Raw genomic sequence first — 20017 nt, 5'->3', positions numbered from 1 at the left:
TCACTAAAATGTTACACATCAGATTTTCAGAAAGATATAATTGATGAACTCAATATAGTTAAATGTGGCAATTCAATAGTTGTGTATACAAACTGGTAATTAGATGCAAAAGATTGTTTTTGCAAGTGCATTGGGTAAATCATTTTTGTAGTTAGAGTTCATCCATTTACTGGCCACAATGCATGAGTCAAATCCTAGCTCAAGTTTGTAGATGAATATTGATTTATGGGGCAACATCTCAAAGCCAAGTGACCTTTACATAATGTCTTTAGAAGGTTTTTTTTTTTCCTTGGACCCAACTGCCTGTAATGTGGTTTATTGTTTTTAACTTTTTCTCCTCATTTTGTAGATGTTCGTTGTACTTGTTGGAATAGCAACACTCTTGTTTTGTTTTGCATAGACTAAGATGTTAAATAGAGAGCAGACAGATGAATGGAAAGGCTGGATGCAGCTTGTTATTTTGATTTATCATGTCTCTGGAGCAAGCACTGTAAGTGATATGAATTTTTTTTAAAATAATAAGGTTTGGAATCGGTTCTTTAAAGGAAGAGTAAGCTGCCATTTACCAAGATATAGAAGTTAAAATGTCCAACTATTTATTAGACTAGAGTATCATAAATAGTTCACATTTTGCTCCTTGTTTAAACTTCAATTTCAAATAATGGAGGGGTAGCCGTGTTTGTCTGGATCTGTAACAGCAACAAAGGGTCCTGTGGCACCTTATCGACTAACAGAAAAGTTTTGAGCATGAGCTTTCGTGAGCACAGACTCCATCAGATGCTGCATCTGATGAAGTGAGTCTGTGCTCACGAAAGCTCATGCTCAAAACTTTTCTGTTAGTCTGTAAGGTGCCACAGGACCCTTCGTTGCAATTTCAAATAAGTGATTTTTGTGAGGCCTCATATCATTTCCTTCAATAAGTAAAGATATTGATGGGGTTGTATCTTTTTTGCATCATTTATCAAGTGAAGGGAAATTATTTCCTCATTGTGGAAAACTATATTAACTTAGTTACAAAAACTTGCTGGAAATAGGGGTTGATTGGTAGGTTTTTCTTTTTTTTTAAAATATTTTAGGTTTTTAAACTGTAAAAGAAAACTTTATAGAATCCTTTTTTCTTTTTAATTCAGCTGTAGACACACACAAGAAAAGTAGAGCTGTTGGTACAGATATAAGAAATTTATTCAGTTTTTACAATTTGAGAGACCAGTTCAAAAGAGGATTACTTTAAGGAGTAGTTAGTAGGGTGTAAATTTCTTCCTTTTGTTACAGTCAGTTTACAGTGACACAAAGCTTTGTGAAACAGAACAAGCCTAAAATTCAAAAGAACTTTCTCCTCTTGTCCCCAAAATTATTTACTGTTAATAGTGCTTAAAGAGAGAGCACTTCTTCAGCCCCTTGTAAAGGGTAAATTATTTTTCTCAACAGTTTTTGCCTGTGTATATGCATGTTCGGGTTCTGGTTGCTGCGTATCTGTTCCAAACAGGTTATGGACACTTTTCATACTTTTGGATCAAAGGAGACTTTGGATTGTATAGAGTGTGTCAGGTGAGAATAAATCTTTCACTGATTTATATATAAATATTTTTAGAATATAGTGTGTGTCAGGTAAGAATAAATCTTTCACTGATTTTATATATAAATATTTCCAAGTTCAGATCTCTCTACTCACTAAAATATATGAGATTAAATTTATTTTGGTTGATATGATTCATAATACCAAACTGATCATTGTGTCTGTGTGTCTCTTTGAGTCTTATCAATTTAGTCTATCTAATACAATGAAAATTTTAATGAGAAGACTGACAATTCATTAGAACGTGGGTGAGATGAAAAATAACCATTTGTGGTTTTTTGTCAGAAATTGGGCACACTAAATAGTGATGAATATAAAGCAATTTCGTGCATACAAAGGCAAGGCTGAAAAAAATCTAAATTAACAATTGTGGATCTCTTTTTCTGCCTCTTTTCCCAACCATCACCCCCTCTTGGCTGTTTTAATGTGGTGATTCTAATTACATACCCACAAAAGCATTTTTCTATTGGCTTTTTCATATACAAATGATAAATATTTGGTGACTACAGGATACTACCACTTGTGATGAGTGTGATGCTTTTTAGGGCACCAGGACTGAGAAGCACTGTGATGCCACCAACCTCCAGTGGGAGAAAGTCTTGCCTGTGCGAGCTGCACGTCAGCTCCCTCATACAAATAGCCTGTTAGCAATGAAAGTGCCTTCCTGTGGGCGATATCAGCCCTGCTTTTTCCCACTGCAGCAGCTGTGGCCGGATCCCAGTCCATTTAAATTGCTGCAGCATGCTGCAGAGCCTCAGGCATCACGCTCTGGCTTGTACTGGAATAGGGGCGCAGTCTCAGAGGCACTGAGAGCTGGCTGCCCCGGCCACATCCCTTCAGCCCAACACCCTGGCCCTTCCAGAGGTATAGACTTGCCCTTCCCCACGACAGTCCATTTTGCCCAGGAACCCAGCATGTTAACAATGTGACCTGACAGGCAGGCTTTTAGTAGAGACCTCATATGCTACCCTTTATGGACAACTACCATGATGATGTTGTGTTAGATACAATGAGCTGTGTTGGGTGTCAGATGGTTGCTTGTAAAGAACAGCGTGAATCCTTGCAAACTGACACCAATGGACCTTTTGTTATCATAAACAGATTTTTCTTTCTCTGTATAAGAGCAGTTGGATTCAGCACTCCAGCACATTGGACTGCCGCTTCCAAGACTGTAGGTGTTAGTTTGGATGAGACAAAATGTTGTCATCTCTGGTTTGAACCACAGCCATTTCCATTCACTTAAGTTCTGTGAACTTAATTATAAGATGCTTGTATGCATGTTGGAGTGATGACCTCTTTTGTGATTAATAAAAGAGAAAAAAGATATTAGGTAGCTTAATTGAGACATTAACGCTTCCCGAAAGGCTGGTGGAATAGCTGCTTCACTGAAATGAGTATGTATTAGGCTTGGTCAAAGAACATAAGAACGGCCATACTAGTTCAGACCACAGGTCCATCCAGCCCAGTATCCTGTCTGCCAACAGTGGCCAGTGCCAGGTGCCCCAGAGAAGGTGAACCGAAGACAACGATCAAGTGATTTGTCTCCTGCCGTCTGTCTCCAGCCTTTGACTAAAGGCTAGGGGCACCATACTTTACCCTTGGCTAATAGCCTTTTACGGACCTAACCTCCAAAAATTTATCAAGCTCTTTTTTAAACTCTGTTAGAGCGCTGGCCTTCACAGCCGCCTCTGGCAAAGAGTTCCACAGGTTGACTGTGCGCTGTGTGAAGAAAAATTTTCTTTTATTAGTTTTGAACCTACTACCCATTAATTTCATTTGGTGTCCTCTAGTTCTTATATTATGGGAACAAGTAAATAACTTTCCAATATTCACTTTTTCCACACCATTCATGATTTTATATACCTCTATCATATCGCCCCTCAATCTTCTCTTTTCTAGACTGAAAAGTCCCAGTCTCTTTAGCCTCTCCTCATATGGGACCCTTTCCAAACCCTTAATCATTTTAGTTGCCCAAAGCTTCAGGATGACTGCACCTTTAACTCTCCCACTCTGTGGTCTGCTCCAGGAATGTCCTCTCCAGTCTCAAGCCCCTGGCTGTCACCACTGCCAGGCTGTCTTCTAGATTCACTTATTCTCTTTTCAAAATGAAAGTGCATCTCATGGTCCACTGCAGTTCATAACCATCAGTTGTTCCAGTGTGAGGATGACTGGAGAAAATGTTGTGTTTCAGGGATTTTTGGTTTTGGCCCACTGAATATGAGGAAGCGCACAATACATTTTTAAAGTGTCTGGCTCACCCTGTTGATATCAAATGGTATCCTGTTACAACAAGTGAGCTCATCTTCATTGCTAATTTTTTAGTTACTTATTGAGACAGCCATTCAAGTTTCAAGAAAGGTAATATTGTAGGTGTTTAATTTGAGCTTCATAATATTTATATAATTTGTATAGTGTTAAAAACACAGTTTGTTGATAATCGTAAATGAAAACATCCTGTTTTTTCCTTCTCTTCGCAACCGTCAACAGGTTTTATTTCGTCTCAATTTCCTGGTTGTGGTGTTATGTATAGTGATGGATCGACCTTACCAATTTTACTACTTTGTTCCACTTGTCACGGTGTGGTTCATGATCATCTATGCTACATTAGCTGTGTGGCCTCAGATAGTCCAGAAGAAAGCAAATGGTAAAATAAACGTTTCTTTTCTGTATAGGCGTTTACGTGATAATGTACACCAGTACAATCATATACAAAAGTTTGATAGCAATTGTGTTAGTCTTTATTTGACTGTGAATAATGTAGAATGAAATTCTATAAATTTGTAAACCACTGTCTTCCGAACATGAAAAGATAGTTCTTCCTCGAGTGCCCCCGTGGGCGCTCCACGATAGGTGTCGGGCTCACCCCGGCGCCGCAGGTCGGATCTTTTCAGCAGTTTCTGCCGGACCGCACATGCGCCGGCATGCGCCGCTCCCTTGCGCACTCCCAGCCACATGCGCGATCCGATCCCCGCCAGTTCCTCTTTAACCGCCATCGGCTGCAGATGGAATCCGCTCAGGCTACGGCCAGAGTTACCGTATTTAATGTTTTTAAAGTGTTTAGAGTTTCTTTTTCAGTCTTTTAGCTTAAGTTAGGTTGTTATTGTTTTCAAAAAAGAAAAGAGAGTAAAAAGTAGTTTTACAGCCTTAGTAGCAAGTGGAGCAGCGGAGGCCTGGGGACGTAAGGCCATTAGGCCTCCTGCCACGGCAGGCTGAGTCCGAGAGGGGAACAGGCACAGAGAAGGTGCTAAGTACCCTATTAACAACTCAAAGACTCACCACAATGTCCTCTTCAGGATTCAAAAAGTGTGAGACATGCCGCGAAGCGATGCCGGCCTCCGATGGGCACAGTCAGTGCATTAGGTGCCTCGGGGAATCTCATGTCACCCAGAAATGCTCCTTCTGCGCAAAGCTCACAGCCAGAGCAAGGAAGGACAGAGAGGTGCGGCTGAAAATGCTGCTCTTTGACAAGGCCCTCCAGCCAGACGCGCCGGAGCGGCCTCAGCAGGAGGGACCTGCAGGGGCCCATAAAAGGAAAGCTGCTTCCCTAACCCCATCAGCGCAAAAACGGAGGAAGCTTTCACCAACCTGATCCCTGCCGGCAGCCACAGCGAGTGGGACGGGTGGAGTGCATAGCCTCCAGCCACAGTCACAGCTGAGCGGCGGCGGCGCGGAGACGTACGTGGCAGAGGCTGAGCCTCCAATAATCAAACAGCCGCCCCGCACCGCGGGCAGGGCGGCGGCCAGGCAAGCGCCGGAACTGGCGGCACCGCAGCTAGCGGCACCGACCCTCGGGGAACCGGCGGTGCAGAGCTCGCAGGCACGCGGCCTTCAGGCACCGGGGGAGACCACCCGCGCGGCACCGCAGTGGAGCGTGCCGAGCACGGCGCAGACAGCGGGGCCGAGATCCCCGATGTGGAAAGGGGCGGAGCCAGCCCCACAGGAGAGGGGAAAGGCAGCACAGAAAACCCGGCACCGCAGCCCTTCTCCAGACAGGGCTGCAGGGCTACTTACCCTAAGCCCTCCACTTATGCTGCGGACTCCAACGAGGCGGCAGGGGTCACCTCCAGTATACCCTGACCCCCATCCCCGTTCCTACAGCCAGCATCACCATGGCTTGGACCACCATCGCCCTTCCTGGGCTTTGAACCCCTGGAGTACTGCCACAAATCAGTCTCTCCATTATCTCAATCACCCAGACGATCTCACTCCCCCAGACACAGGGGGTATGTGCCTCCAGAGTGGTCCAGGTCTCCATCTCTGGAACAGTGCCCGTGTTGCCATGGTCGCCCCTATCATGAGGGGCATAGACACCATAGGCATACTCCCAGGGACAGATCCCCCCAGATGGTTCAATATCCCCGAGGGCAATTGTGGACGGGGACGGAAACGCAGATATCTCACGGGGAGTTGATTCTGGAACCCCGAGATTTTCCCTCGCAAGTATCTAGCGAGAGGATGTATCACCGTCAACAGGACCCAGAGGGTTCCAGAGAGGCTTACCCTACCGGTTCCTCGCTATCTTCCCCTAACGAGGCCATGGCCCCAGGGGACGTCCATCCTCCGGACAATCTCAAACAGTTCCAAGAGCTGTTTAAAAGGGTGGCCTTCACGCAAGGCATCCAAACAGCAGAGGTGCAGGAGAAACACAATAAGCTCCTTAAAAACCTGAGACCTCCGGCCTCTTCCAAAATAGCTATTCCGCTGATGAAGCAATCATGGAGTCCGCCACCACAATATGGCAGACCCCTGCGTCCACTCCGCCTATAAACAAGAGAGCAGATAAGAAGTACTTCATCCCGATGAAGGGCATGGAGTTCCTGTTTAGCCACCCGCAACCAAATTCTCTGGTGGTGGAATCGTCTCAACAGAGGTCGAAAACTTCTCAGTACAAGACAGGGGGAACGGACAAGATGCCAAGAAACTAGAGTTGTTCGGCAGAAAGGTCTACTCCTCCTCTACCCTACTGTTGAGAATGGCGAATTACGCAGCGCATCTAGCGAACCATAATTTCGACAACTACTCCAGGCTGACTTCCCTCATGGACTCGTTTCCAGAGGACATGAAGCCAGTGCTCAAGGCCATCGTGCAGGAAGGCTACGCAGCCTCGAGGACAGGAGTTCAGATCGCCCTAGACATAGTGGATACGGCAGCACGCTCAAGAGCTACGGCAGTGGTCATGCGCAGGGAGTCCTGGCTCCAGATATCGGGTATCCCGAGGGATCTGCAGGCGAAGATCGTTGATCTCCCCTTTGACATGCAGAAGCTGTTTGCAGTATCAACTCCAGCATCCCCAGTACCACAGGGGCTACAAGCAAGGGCGACATCAACAGCACCAACAGTACAGAACTCACAGGTGACGTTCTCAACAGAGCCGTGCGTCCTCGGGGCAGGGCCAAAGGCCACAAGTTTGACACACAGATCGAGGGCTGCACTATCACTACCATCGCGCAATGTCATCCGAAGCTACTATTCCACCATCGCCTCCGACCATTCTACGACCAGTGGCAAAAGATCACCACAGACAAATGGGTACTGGAGATCATAGCCACGGGTTACGCGATTCCCTTCCAGTCGCTCCCACCGCCACGACCTCCACCCAGACCCCACCTAAAGGATGCCTCCCACGAAGCGAGACTCAAGCAGGAGGTAGACCATTTTATGCTTATAGGGGCAGTGGAAAGAGTGCCAGAGCAACTCCGAGGGAAAGGGTTCTACTCAAGATACTTCCTCACAGAGAAAAAGACAGGAGGCTGGAGGCCCATCCTAGATCTTCGAGGCCTCAACCGGTACTTGCGCAAGCAACGCTTTCGGATGATCACAGTCGCCTCTATACTTACGGCACTAGACGATGGAGATTGGTTCGCAGCCCTCGACTTATGAGACGCGTATTTCCACATAACTATTCACCCGACTCACAGGCGTTTTCTCCGGTTTATGGTAGGCAAAGAATATTTTCAGTACAAGGTTCTGCCGTTCGGCCTCTCCTCGGCCCCCAGAGTCTTCACCAAGACCTTGGCAGTGGTGTCAGCCTACCTGCACAGACAGGGGGTGTTTATATTCCCATATCTGGACGACTGCCTACTGAAAGGGGCCTTGAAGGAGGAGGTACTTCGCATGATATGCGTCACAGCAGACACATTCTCTTCGCTGGGCCTGGTCATCAATCTGGCAAAATCAAAGATAGACCCCGCACAGGACATAGAGTTCATAGGGGCACGTATAAATTCCATCACAGCAAGGGTTTATCTACCAGATGCCCGCTTTTGCGCCATTGGTTCCCTCGTGCAAGTCATCACCTTCAGCCCTACGGTGCCGGTTCTGACGTGCTTACAGCTGCTAGGCCACATGGCGGCAGCAGCAACGTTTGTGGTACAGAACGCCCTATTGCATGTGTGCAGCATGCAGCACTGGCTGGCGAGCGTCTACAAACCGGCAGCACACACCGTCCACAGGGTGGTGTCACCCACGACAGAGGTGCGCAGATCCCTGCAATGGTGGGTGAACCCCAAGACCACGCTAACAGGGGTGCCCTTTCACCAACCACAAATATCTGTTTTTCTCACTACCGACGCCTCCCACATAGGGTGGGGAGCACACATGGGCGAAAAGGTGATGCAAGGACTGTGGTCCTCCATGGAACAGTCACTGCACATAAATATACTGGAGCTCAGAGCAGTGTTCAACGCCTGCAAACACTTTCGAGCCCATATACAAGGCAAAGTAGTCGGGATCAGTACAGACAATACCTCCACCGTGTTTTTATATAAATCGGCAAGGAGGAGCTCGGTCCCATGCCTTATGTGCGGAAGCAGTCCGATTGTGGAACTGGTGCATCGCCAACAATATAACCTTGAAAGCCTCGTATTTACCAGGCGCTCACAATGTGAAGGCAGACCAGCTGAGCAGGCGCTTCGCACTCACACGAGTGGCAGATCCGTTCCGATCATCTACAACCGATTTTTCACGCATGGGGATTTCCCCAGATAGACCTGTTTGCCACTCAACACAACAAGAAGTGCCCACAATACTGCTCCAGGGCAGGACTGGGACGGGGGTCCCTGGGGGACGCATTCGCGATCTCATGGAGGGGCCCCCTGCTCTACGCATTTACTCCCACAGTGCTTATCCACAAAGTCTTGCAGAAAGCCAGGAGAGAGAGAGCCCGAATGATCCTAGTAGTCCCAATGTGGGATCGACAGCAATGGTTCCCCTTACTCCTGCACATGTCGGACCGTCCACCGATGCCCCTTCCGGTGGCGCTGGATCTGCTCACGCAAGCCCAGGGGTCCATAGTGCATCCACACCCCCGAGGCCTGCGACTGGAAGCATGGTTAATCCATGGCTCAGCACCCTAGAGAGCACGTGTACGGAGGGAGTGCAACAAGTCCTAGAAAGTAGCAGGAGGACTTCCATCAGGAAGACCTATAAGCAAAAATGGACTCGATTCACTGCATGGTGTTCTACCAAGCAATTAGCCCCCCTTGCTGCACCTATACCTGTAATACTAGAGTATTTACTGGACCTCAAGAGAGGCGGACTCTCCCTATCCTCGGTGAAGGTCCACCTTGCCGCTATATCGGCTTTCAGACATGAAGAGGAAGGGCACACGGTGTTTGCCCATCCCATGGTTACCAGGTTCCTCAAAGGGCTGGTAAACCTATACCCCCCTCGGAAACCGCTTCCACCTTCGTGGAGCTTGGACCTGGTGCTTAATGCACTAACGGGACCACCGTTTGAACCCTTAGCCACGGTTTCCCTCCGTCTCCTTACGATAAAGACGACCTTCCTTCTTGCAATCACGTCAGCTCGCAGGGTGAGCGAGCTTGCGGCAGTTACGGCTACGCCACCCTGCACAGTATTTTCCAAGGAGGCGGTAACCTTACGGCTGCATCCAGCCTTTGTTCCCAAAGTTTCTTCAGAGTTTCATATTAACGAACCTATAGTTTTACCCTCGTTTTATCCAAAGCCTCATAACTCCAACAAAGAGGCGCGCCTACACCTCCTGGACATGAGGAGGGCGCTGGCTTTCTATATAGACAGGACTAAGTCCTTCCGGAAAACGGATAGACTCCTAGTCTCTCTCGCTCCCAAATCAAAAGGAGAAGGTCTCTCTTCGCAGAGAATCTCGAAGCACATCGTATCCTGCATAAAAATGTGCTGCGAACTTAGAAAGACTCCTTTACTGGCCCCGCCTAGGGCTCACTCCACATGGGCGGTGGCGGCATCAACAGCCTTTTTCGAGGGCATTGCGCTAAAAGACATTTGCAGAGCGGCGACCTGGTCATCCTATGACACCTTCGCCAAGCATTATGCCCTTCACAGGGTATTCCAAGAGGATACCCGTCTCTCGACAGCAGTCCTCTCGGGGACAAGCTGCACATAAACCGATAACCCACCTCCTATCTTGGGTTACTGCTGGGTAGTGACCTATGGTGGAGCACCCACGGGGACACTCGAGGAAGAAAGAGAAGTTACTCACCGTAGTAACAATGGTTCTTCGAGATGTGTCCCCGTGGGTGCTCCACCACCCGCCCATCCTCCCCGCTTCGGATCTCTGTTTAGTATTTTTCAGGAGCATCCGAGGCGGTTGGTCAAGGAACTGGCGGGGACCGGATCGCGCACGTGGCCGGGAGCGCGCAAGGGAGCGGCGCGCGCCGGTGCATGCGTGGTCCGGCAGAAACTGCTGAAAAGATCCGACACCTATCGTGGAGCACCCACGGGGACACATTTCGAAGAACCATCGTTACTATGGTGAGTAACTTCTCTTTTTCGTTTGCTGTAGTTCTCAACTGAACACGTGAAGTGTTTGTTGAACTGTAGCCTTGTTTAAATTTTCTAGCGTTTGAATTATATTCCTGAGCTTTTGAAAATTGTTTGAACATTATAAGAAACAAACAATTGCTGAAACAAACAGTAGCTAAAACATCTCATGAACTTACTCCTAGATTGCTATATCTTTAATCGTTGAAATCAGTTCTATAATTTTCCTTATCTGTAGATGTTAAAAAGTTCACTTTTTAAAAAGTGTGGTGAAATTCAGAACAATAAATTTATTCACAACCATTCTTCCTTCTGCAGTTTTGAGAGGGAATATCATAATGTATTTTCTGTCTTACAAACTGAAGCTAATACTGTAGGAAAATATTTTGTCCACAGAAAATAGATAGCATGACAGCAGTTGCAAACTTTCCCTCTTCTGTGCTGTCAGTGTACCTCATCCATCTTGAGGGACCAGTTTTGTTATCTCTTAGTGAGTAAAGTCTCTATGGCATATTTTTTCTTGTAATGTGGATGCTTGTTTGTTAGAAACTAAAATAGACCACCAACTTGTTTCACATATAGCAGACTAGTGTACTGCTGTTGTGTTTTTGGAGATCACTTACCTCACCTAGAGATTAGAAACAGTGACCTGGAGAGTAAAGACTCTATATAATGTCGCAACAGAGAGAGCCCCCCAGGTGCCTTCATCTTCAAGTGGTGTGGCTGTGGGTACTTTACTATAGGTGTACATGCATCCCTGCACTTCCAATCAGAGGTCTTCATAATAGTATCTGTTCAGTGTGCATGTGCACTTCTCCCTCCTCATGCTCTGCCTTGAAGCTAATTAGCTCTGAATGGGCAAACTACCCTCCATTTCTTCTCAATCACTCTTGGCTAGAGACAGTGATTTGGAATCTAGTTATAGATACTTCACTCTTTCTGGATTTGTTCTTACCTAGTTTTAGCGTTGTTTTTCTTATAACCTCAGTTTTGTCAGTAAAACAGTATTGTGGAGATACCTTACAGATACTTCTCAATGAGGTAAAAGACACGCACCATAAGCTGCTGGACATTTGGAGTTGTTGGCGTTGGCTTTACTTGCTTGAATGAAAGGCCTACTCTTTTCTGCTACTTTGAAATTTAAAATTGCAAACTAAAAGATCTTGATATCAAAATATGATTACGTGCATTTTTTTCAAACTTAACAGCTTTATTGACCATCTCACGGAATCATAATGTGAACAATTTTGAGCAATTACCAATGAAGAGCAGTTGGTGATCAAAACAATACTCTAGATTGTACTTGATGTAGCTGACAGAGTGGCCCAATCCATCTCAACAGCAGTTGTGGTACAGTGAGCTTTGTGGTTGCATTTTTCAGGTTTCCCAAAGAAGGTTCAAACAACTGTTGAAGACCTGCCTGTTGAATACTTTGTTTGCTGAGAAGACCAAAGCATCAGTACACATACTTGAGGATTCCAGAGCCACACTTCAGTGACTGGAGATCTATACATCCAACCAAAAGAGAAAATTTAGTCCTTGTTCTCTCACACTGCATCTGCCACAGTTCTCCCCACAACACTACTAAGAACAACACAACAAGAAAGAAATCAAATTCCAGGGATGCAAGCCATCGGTTCCCGATCTTCAACATCACAGTCTGCCACTTCAGAACATCAGTTTTGACATCCAGGTCAATGCCTTGAGAGACCATGCCCTTCAACATCACCCTGCTACTTACCAACCCACTGCATCCCTTTGGATGTCACCTTGCTTTGTTTCCATCACCACTGGGAACACACAGTATCAAACAGAGAGGTTTTGGAGGCTATTTCCAGTGGGTATTTGATCAGCTTCATCTCCATCTCCCTTTCCCACTTCTCTTGAAGGACTCTTCTCATGAGAGTGTGTTACAAGATGAGAGAGAGCACCTCCTCCACCTAGGAGATATAGAACCTGCTCCTTTACATCTTCATAGCAAAGAATTTTACTCTTTTCTTCTTCCCTAAGGGGGAAAAAAAGGACTTTGGAGACCCATACTGGGTCTCAGGGCATTGAACACCTACGTCAGGGCCCCAATTCAAGATGGTCACACGAACAACGATTACTCCATCTCTGGAACGTGAAGATTGGTTGTCAGCACTCAGCCACGCCATTTGCACAAATCATCTGAGATTTACTCTGAGTCAGACCCCATATATAGTACTTCTCTTTGGCTTCTTGTTGGCTCTAACTATTCTCCAAGGTCATCCTCTGTAATGATGCTCACCTATGTACCCAGGATATGATGATCTATGCATACTTGGACAACAGCCTCGTCAGGGCCTGCTCCTTTAAAGAAGTTCTGCGTGCCACCCATGGAACGATGGATATATTCTTAAACCTAGGACTACAAATCTACATTAAAAAAATCTGCCTTTACTCTGTTACAATGTCTGGAGTGTATGGGGCCAGACTTGACTCACTGCAAGCGATGGCACTCCTTCCACAACACAGATTTCACAGTCTGTGCTTGTGGAGATAGTTCAAGTCAGCTCTCGGACTTCTGCCAGACATTGCCTCTTATTTCTGGGGCACACAGTGCTGGTATGTTCATAATACAGTATTTCTTGCTAGATTGCCTATGAGGGGTCTGCAGACCTGGTTCAGCTCAGTTTACAGACCATACAGAGACAGGTTAGACAAATGTCTTTTGATACCTTCCAGCATCAAACACGTCCTAGATTCATGGAAAGATGCAGTAAGTGTTTGCATGGTTGTCCCATTCATTGTGGCATACACATAGCTCATAGACAGAGATGCATACAAACTCACAACTCAGGGAAAATGGTCTCCCACAGAGATGACTCTCCCCATCAACCTCTTCAATCATAGAGGGAGTCAAAAATGATTGTTTGCTTTTTTTTCCCACTGATCAGAAATATACACACACAAGTTGTGACAGATAACATTAAGAACATAAGAATGGCCATACTGGGTCAGACCAAAGGTCCATCGAGCCCAGCATCCCATCTGCCGACGGTGGCCAATGCCAGGTGCCCCAGAGAAGGAGAACAGAAGACAATGATCAAGTGATTTATCTCCTGCCATCCATCTCCTGCCCTTGTTCTGAAGGCTAGGGCACCATACTTTATCCCTGGCTAATAGCCATCTATGGACCTAACCTCCAAAAATTTATCGAGCTCTTTTTTAAACCCTAATAGAGTCCTGGCCTTCACAGCCTCCTCGGGCAAGGAGTTCCACAGGTTGACTGTGCGCTGTGTGAAGAAAAATTTCCTTTTATTAGTTTTGAACCTACTACCCATCAATTTCATTTGGTGTCCCCTAGTTCTTGTATTATGGGAAAAGGTAAATAATTTTTCTATATTCACTTTCTCCACACCATTCATGATTTTATATACCTCTGTCATATCGCCCCTCAATCGCCTCTTTTCCAAACTGAAAAGTCCCAGTCTCTCTAGCTTCTCCCCATATGGGACCCGTTCCAAGCCCCTAATCATCTTAGTCGCCCTTTTCTGAACCTTTTCTAATGCCAATATATCTTTTTTGAGGTGAGGAGACCACATCTGCATGCAGTACTCAAGATGTGGGCGTACCATAGTTTTATATAGGGGAAGTATGATATCTTTTGTCTTATTATCGATCCCTTTTTTAATAATTCCTAACATCCTATTTGCCTTACTAACAGCCGCTGCACACTGCGTGGATGTCTTCAGAGAACTATCCACTATAACTCCAAGATCCCTTTCCTGATCTGTCGTAGCTAAATTTGACCCCATCATGTAGTACGTGTAATTTGGGTTATTTTTTCCAACATGCATTACCTGACACTTACCCACATTAAATTTCATTTGCCATTTTGCTGCCCAATCACTCAGTTTGCTGAGATCTTTTTGTAGTTCTTCACAATCTGTTTTGGTTTTGACTGTCCTGAACAACTTGGTGTCATCTGCAAACTTTGCCACCTCACTGCTTACCTCATTTTCTAGATCATTGATGAACAAGTTGAACAGGATCGGTCCCAGGACTGACCCCTGGGGAACACCACTAGTTACCCTCCTCCATTGTGAAAATTTACCATTTATTCCCACCCTTTGTTTTCTGTCTTCTAACCAATTCCCGATCCATGAAAGGATCTTTCCTCCTATCCCATGACCACCTAATTTACATAAAAGCCTTTGGTGTGGGACCGTGTCAAAGGCTTTCTGGAAATCTAGGTATATTATGTCCACTGGGTGCCCCTTGTCCGCATGTTTATTAACCCCTTCAAAGAATTCTAATAGATTAGTTAGACACGACTTCCCTCTGCAGAAACCATGCTGACTTTTGCCCAACAATTCGTGCTCTTCTACGTGCCTTGCAATTTTATTCTTTACTAGTGTTTCTACTAATTTGCCTGGTACTGATGTTAAACTTATCGGATTTTTTTATATGCGATTGTTTCACATCTGATCTTGCCCATGTATTATTTCCCACGTTCCCTATCTGACTAACTTTTAGCATGTAGTACAGAAACAATCTTCTAATTGAGAGATGCCAGATGATCCTTAAATTATGGAACTGGTGCATTTACCACAATGTTCTAATATCAACAGCCTACATATGGGGAACAAAGAACACAGAAGGGGACAGTTCCGAGTTGCATGTTTTCATACAAGCAAAAGTGGGAACTGAACCCAGCATTATTTCACAATATATTTAACCAAAGGGGGTGTCACCAATACAGTTGTTTGCTACTTACCTGAACAGGAGATGCCCACAGTTCTACTTTAGGACCAGTGTTGGAGAGACTCATTAGAAGAAACTCTCCCTCTTACTTAGGATAAGGGCCTTCTTTATGCCTTTCCTCTGTTCCCTCTATTACGGAAGGTTTTATTGAAATAAAAAGGGAAAAGAAAAAACGTACTCATTGCGCCCATCTGGCCGAGACAGATACGGTGTTCTTACCTGTCAGAGCTGGTGATAGGTCTGTCCAGCCCTCCAATGTATTCCTTACATCTGACAGAACCAAGGAGATATTCTCCATCTCAACCTGTGGATACTCCCGGCTCAAGGTTTGACTCCTCTTGGTTTCAACACAGAGTTCACCTCTGAGGAAGAACAGAAAGTATTACTACATGGTCGGTGGTTAGTTACCTAACATACTTAATTGCAGAAGTGATCAAGGTTTCAGGTTTGCTGTAAGTTCTAGAGTATTATCTCAACATACACTGCTTCTCTCTGTGGTCTTAGATGACCTGTTGGCTCTCAAGAAGACACAAGGGTGTACCTCAGTTTACTCAAAGTACACGTATGGCCAAAGTGACTTTCCATCCACAAGTACAGGAATACTCAGTTTTCTCACATGCAAACACAGCAAGATTCATCAAGGGCATAACACATCTATTTCTACAATTCAGATACCACACTACAACATGTGATCTAAGAGGGGTTGTCTAATCCAGTTGTAGAGAGCCTGACTAGATCGTCTTCTGAATCTATGGCCATTTTTCACTTACACGCCTGTCAGTGAAGATAGTATTTCTCATGGCCATAATGTCAGTAAGAAGAATAAGGGAAATATCTGTACTTATGGCACATCCCCTTTACAAAAATTTTTTCAGAACGAGGTTATTCTCAGACCATACTTACAGTTTATTTCTAAGTAGTCCTCATCTTTTCATATGAACCAACAAATTCATCTCCCAAGCTTCACTATGATAACAGAGAAGTCATAGTGCACACACTAGACTAACGGAGAGCTCTGACCTTCCACCTGGACAGGACAAAGATATTCAAGACATTTCCCAAGCTCTTCCTTTCCATTGTGGTGAGGTCTAGTGGTGCAGTAGTATCTTCCCAGAAGCTCTGTATGGGAGTCTTGAGGTGTATTAAGCTCTTCTATCATGTTTGCAACATAATATCTCTGTTAGCAGTTTGCACTCCCAACCCAAAGTCCCTTTTTGACTCTGTCGCTATCTTCAAGAATGACTCCATCTCAGAAATCTGCACGTCAACAAACTGGGTGTTAATACATAACTTTTACAGAATACTGTATGATTACTGGATATGTAAGTAGCCCTAAGATGCGTGGCTGCTATTAAGTCCTGCATATTGCCTTAGGGCTGCAGTGGGGAGAGAGATCTCTTCCCTGAACCCTGAAGCTGCCGGGGACTGCAGGCGGTGAGTGGGGAGGAGTGTGTGCTCCCCTCTCTGTAATCCCCCTCCCGAATCTCCAGCCCAGCGCCTGTACCCCCTCTTGTGCACCAAACCTCAGCCCAGAGCCTGCAGTCCAACCAGTGTCCTTGCACCCCAACCCTCTGCCCCAGCACTGAGAACCCTCACGCTCTCAGAACCTGTTGGCCCCAGTCCCATCACATGAATTTTCTTATTTGCAGCAATTTGAAGATGTCACATATCACCTCCACATTGGTGCACAGAAGAAAATTTATTCTGCTTGCCCAGAAAAAATTAGAAGTAACAGTGTTGGGGACTCTTCTTTTAAAGTTCCAGGTTTACAATCCATAACAAACTGGACTCTTCAGTCCCAACTTCCAATTAGGGATACTGCTCAGGAATTGCCTACAGTGTAGCGTATGTAGGGACACTACCTGAAGTAATTACTCACTTTGTGTGATGATGATGGTTCTTTGAGTTGTGTCCCGCTTTTGGGTGCTCTGCAACCCACTCTCCTGTGCTCTATTTTAGAGTTCTCGATTGGGACTCAGCAGTAGAGAAGGAAGTGAGGGTTGGTAGGCCTGGCCAGTGCTAATTAGCCTCAAAACAGAGCACATGCAGGCCAGATGGATGCTGTTACCAAAGATCTGTCATCAGAAGCACGGGGGTGCACCAACATCTCAAAGAACCATTGTTAATACTCAAGGTGAGTAACTTCTGCCTTCACATATTAGTAGTGTAATATGCCAGTTGTGTAAATTACATTTATGAGAGTGGAACACTTCATAATCATAGAATTAGTAATGCACCTGTATGTTGGTACAATTACCAGAATGTTTACTGTTAATTTTGAAGCACTGACTGCTAGCTCACAAAATTGCGTATAATATTCTGGTATTTCTCTTACAACCTTTCTCTTATTCTGTATTTCTCTGGTGCACTGTGCAATAGAATTTCCACTGAGGAACTCACAGCACTACTTCCTGTAGTACTCCAAAATGTCCTATTTTCAGTGACCACTTTCCCTCAGCGTTGTGCCTGTTGCCCTCTTCCAGTCTCTCTGAAGCAAGAGTGAAAACCATTTTCCACTGTATAGCCGAGTTGTGGGAACAAACTGACCAGCTCAGCTGTTGAGGGGCAAAGTTAAGTGTGCTCCATAGTACCTACTCGCACACCTGATTCACAATTTAAATACATGCTTATTTTAAGTAACTGCTCTTAGATTTTTATGTGCAACTAAAATTAGAAATTCCCATGCTGAGTGACTGGCAAAATAGTCTTTAAAGCAGTGTTTGTTATTAGAGTTAAATTGTACCCTTGGATTTATGCACATCAGTTTCATTCAATCCAGCAGAAGTTGTATTTTTGTGTCTATGGATTGTGGATGTGTGAATTCATGATTGTGAATGTTTGTGGTGCAGATTTTACTTCATATGAAAAAAAGCAAATCACCCAGTTAACATGTTTGGATCATGGCAAATTGTGACTGTCTAATATCTGGACAAAACACTTTAAATTATAAAGAATATCTGTGTATCACAGCTGCTGACTTCTTACTAAATGTATCTTTTGAAAAGTAACAGCCAGATACTCATTAATTTTTCATTTCTCCCACAGGGAACTGCTTCTGGCATTTTGGCTTGCTGCTGAAACTAATTTCCTTGCTTATGTGTATATATTTTCTAGCAGATTCTCAGGTTTGTAAATTTGTTTATTTGTACTCTTAGAATTAATAGTAGACCATGTATTCAGTTTGGAAAGCCACTCAGGCCGTGTCTACACTAGCCCCAAACTTCGAAATGGCCATGCAAATGGCCATTTCGAAGTTTACTAATGAAGCGCTGAAATACATATTCAGCGCTTCATTAGCATGCGGGCGGCCGCGGCACTTCAAAATTGACGCGCCTTGCCGCCGCGCGGCTCGTCCCGACGGGGCTCCTTTTCGAAAGGACCCCGCCTCCTTCAAAGTCCCCTTATTCCCATCTGCTCATGGGAATAAGGGGACTTCGAAGTAGGCGGGGTCCTTTCGAAAAGGAGCCCCGTTGGGGCGAGCCGCGAGGCGCGTCAATTTCGAAGTGCCGCAGCTGCCCGCATGCTAATGAAGCGCTGAATGTGTATTTCAGTGCTTCATTAGTAAACTTCAAAATGGCCATTTGCATGGCCATTTCGAAGTTTGGGGCTAGTGTAGACGCAGCCAGAATAGAACATTATGACCAGTTTTCTGTTATCATATAGGAGAGTGAGGCGGAGGGTGGGTGTAAATGTGTAAATGCTCTCTTTTCATATCTGATTTTTCTGTGGGAGGCTAGAATTTTCAGTATCCTACTTCTTTTTTTTCCCTCTCACAATGCTTCTAACATTGACCTTTCTGACAGTGTTATGTAAAATGAGAACTCAGCTTTACTTATTTTGGTGGTTATAAAAATATCTCTAAAATAGCACCTTATTACCACACTTGCTTTCTTTATACTTATCTTTCAGATCCTGCCTGTTTAATTCAGGGGTGGAGAACCTTTTTTGGGTGGGGGGGGGGCAACAAACCCACTGAAAAATCAGTCGGGGACACAAAGTGAGAAGCAGAAAAAAAACCCCAAAAACAACAAAACGAAAACTCACTGATGTGGTCCCTGACTGAGAGTCCTCACTCCCCTCACACTCCAGCACCATGGGCAGGAGATGGAGAATGGGGGATTGAGGTTCAGGGCTTCCTCCAGACCTTCTGGGGACCTGTAGTGCAACCAAAATGGGGGATACAGGATTCAGCATGTGAGAAGGGCCTGCCAAGGAGCAGGTGTGGGGTCTGGGTATGAGGGAGGGTACAGGAGTGCACTGAGACTGGAGAACTTGGGTGGGAGGTAAGGTGCTTACGTGGGCTGGGAGCAGTGGTGGGGGTGGGGTCAGGAGTGGGCTGGAGATGGAGTCGGGTTGGGAAGGAGGTTACAGGAGCAGGGTGGGTATGGAGGGTTTGGGCAGGAGGGAGGGTACAGGAACAGGCTGAGGGTGGGAGTCTGGGAGGGCAGGAGCAGGCTGGGGGAGGGGCACTTCCACATGTTGCCGCTGCTGCCCCCTCCCCAGCTGCGGGAATGGCAGCATGGGAAACATTCCCTAGGAGAGGCGGGGAGAAGCCTCTCTAGGCACCATTCTCCCATTGCTCTAATTGGCCAGAATTCTGGCCATTCAGAGCAGTGCGGGGAGGTGTCTGGGAGAGGCTAGGAGGAAAGCTGCTCCAGGGATATGTGAGCCCCCCGCTGGCAGGGAAAGCAGAGGAGCGATGGTGGAGCCACCACTGCTTCCTTCCTCCACCAGGCTGGCTGTGCCAAGTGCTGGATCCAGCCCCAGCTTGCCTGATCTGGCCCATGAGACTTGGGGCTGCCCCCTGCCCTTTACCAGACCACAGGCTGTATGCTGCGGAGGGGAGCCTCAGGGGCCAGATCCAGACAAGCCATGGGTCGGATCTGGGCCACAGTCTAGGGGTTTCCTACCCGTGGTATAATTTACTGGAAGATTGACACCAGCATACAGAAC

At 45.8% G+C, this 20017-nt stretch overlaps 1 protein-coding gene across 2 annotated transcripts in view; it reads left to right on the top strand.

The window, feature by feature from the left end:
• CASD1 (CAS1 domain sialic acid O acetyltransferase 1) overlaps positions 1–20017 on the top strand; it is a 64765-nt gene that overhangs the window by 34815 nt on the left and 9933 nt on the right. For both annotated transcript variants that reach the window (XM_074984722.1, XM_074984723.1), the window contains exons 10-13: positions 401–490; positions 1429–1548; positions 4064–4220; positions 18110–18189. In XM_074984722.1, the coding sequence (XP_074840823.1) occupies positions 401–490; positions 1429–1548; positions 4064–4220; positions 18110–18189 (447 nt within the window). The remainder of the gene's footprint in view (positions 1–400; positions 491–1428; positions 1549–4063; positions 4221–18109; positions 18190–20017) is intronic.

Source organism: Carettochelys insculpta, chromosome 2 (assembly GCF_033958435.1).
Source record: "Carettochelys insculpta isolate YL-2023 chromosome 2, ASM3395843v1, whole genome shotgun sequence".
Taxonomy (NCBI): domain Eukaryota; kingdom Metazoa; phylum Chordata; order Testudines; family Carettochelyidae; genus Carettochelys; species Carettochelys insculpta.
This window is presented reverse-complemented; position numbering and strand designations above follow the sequence as displayed.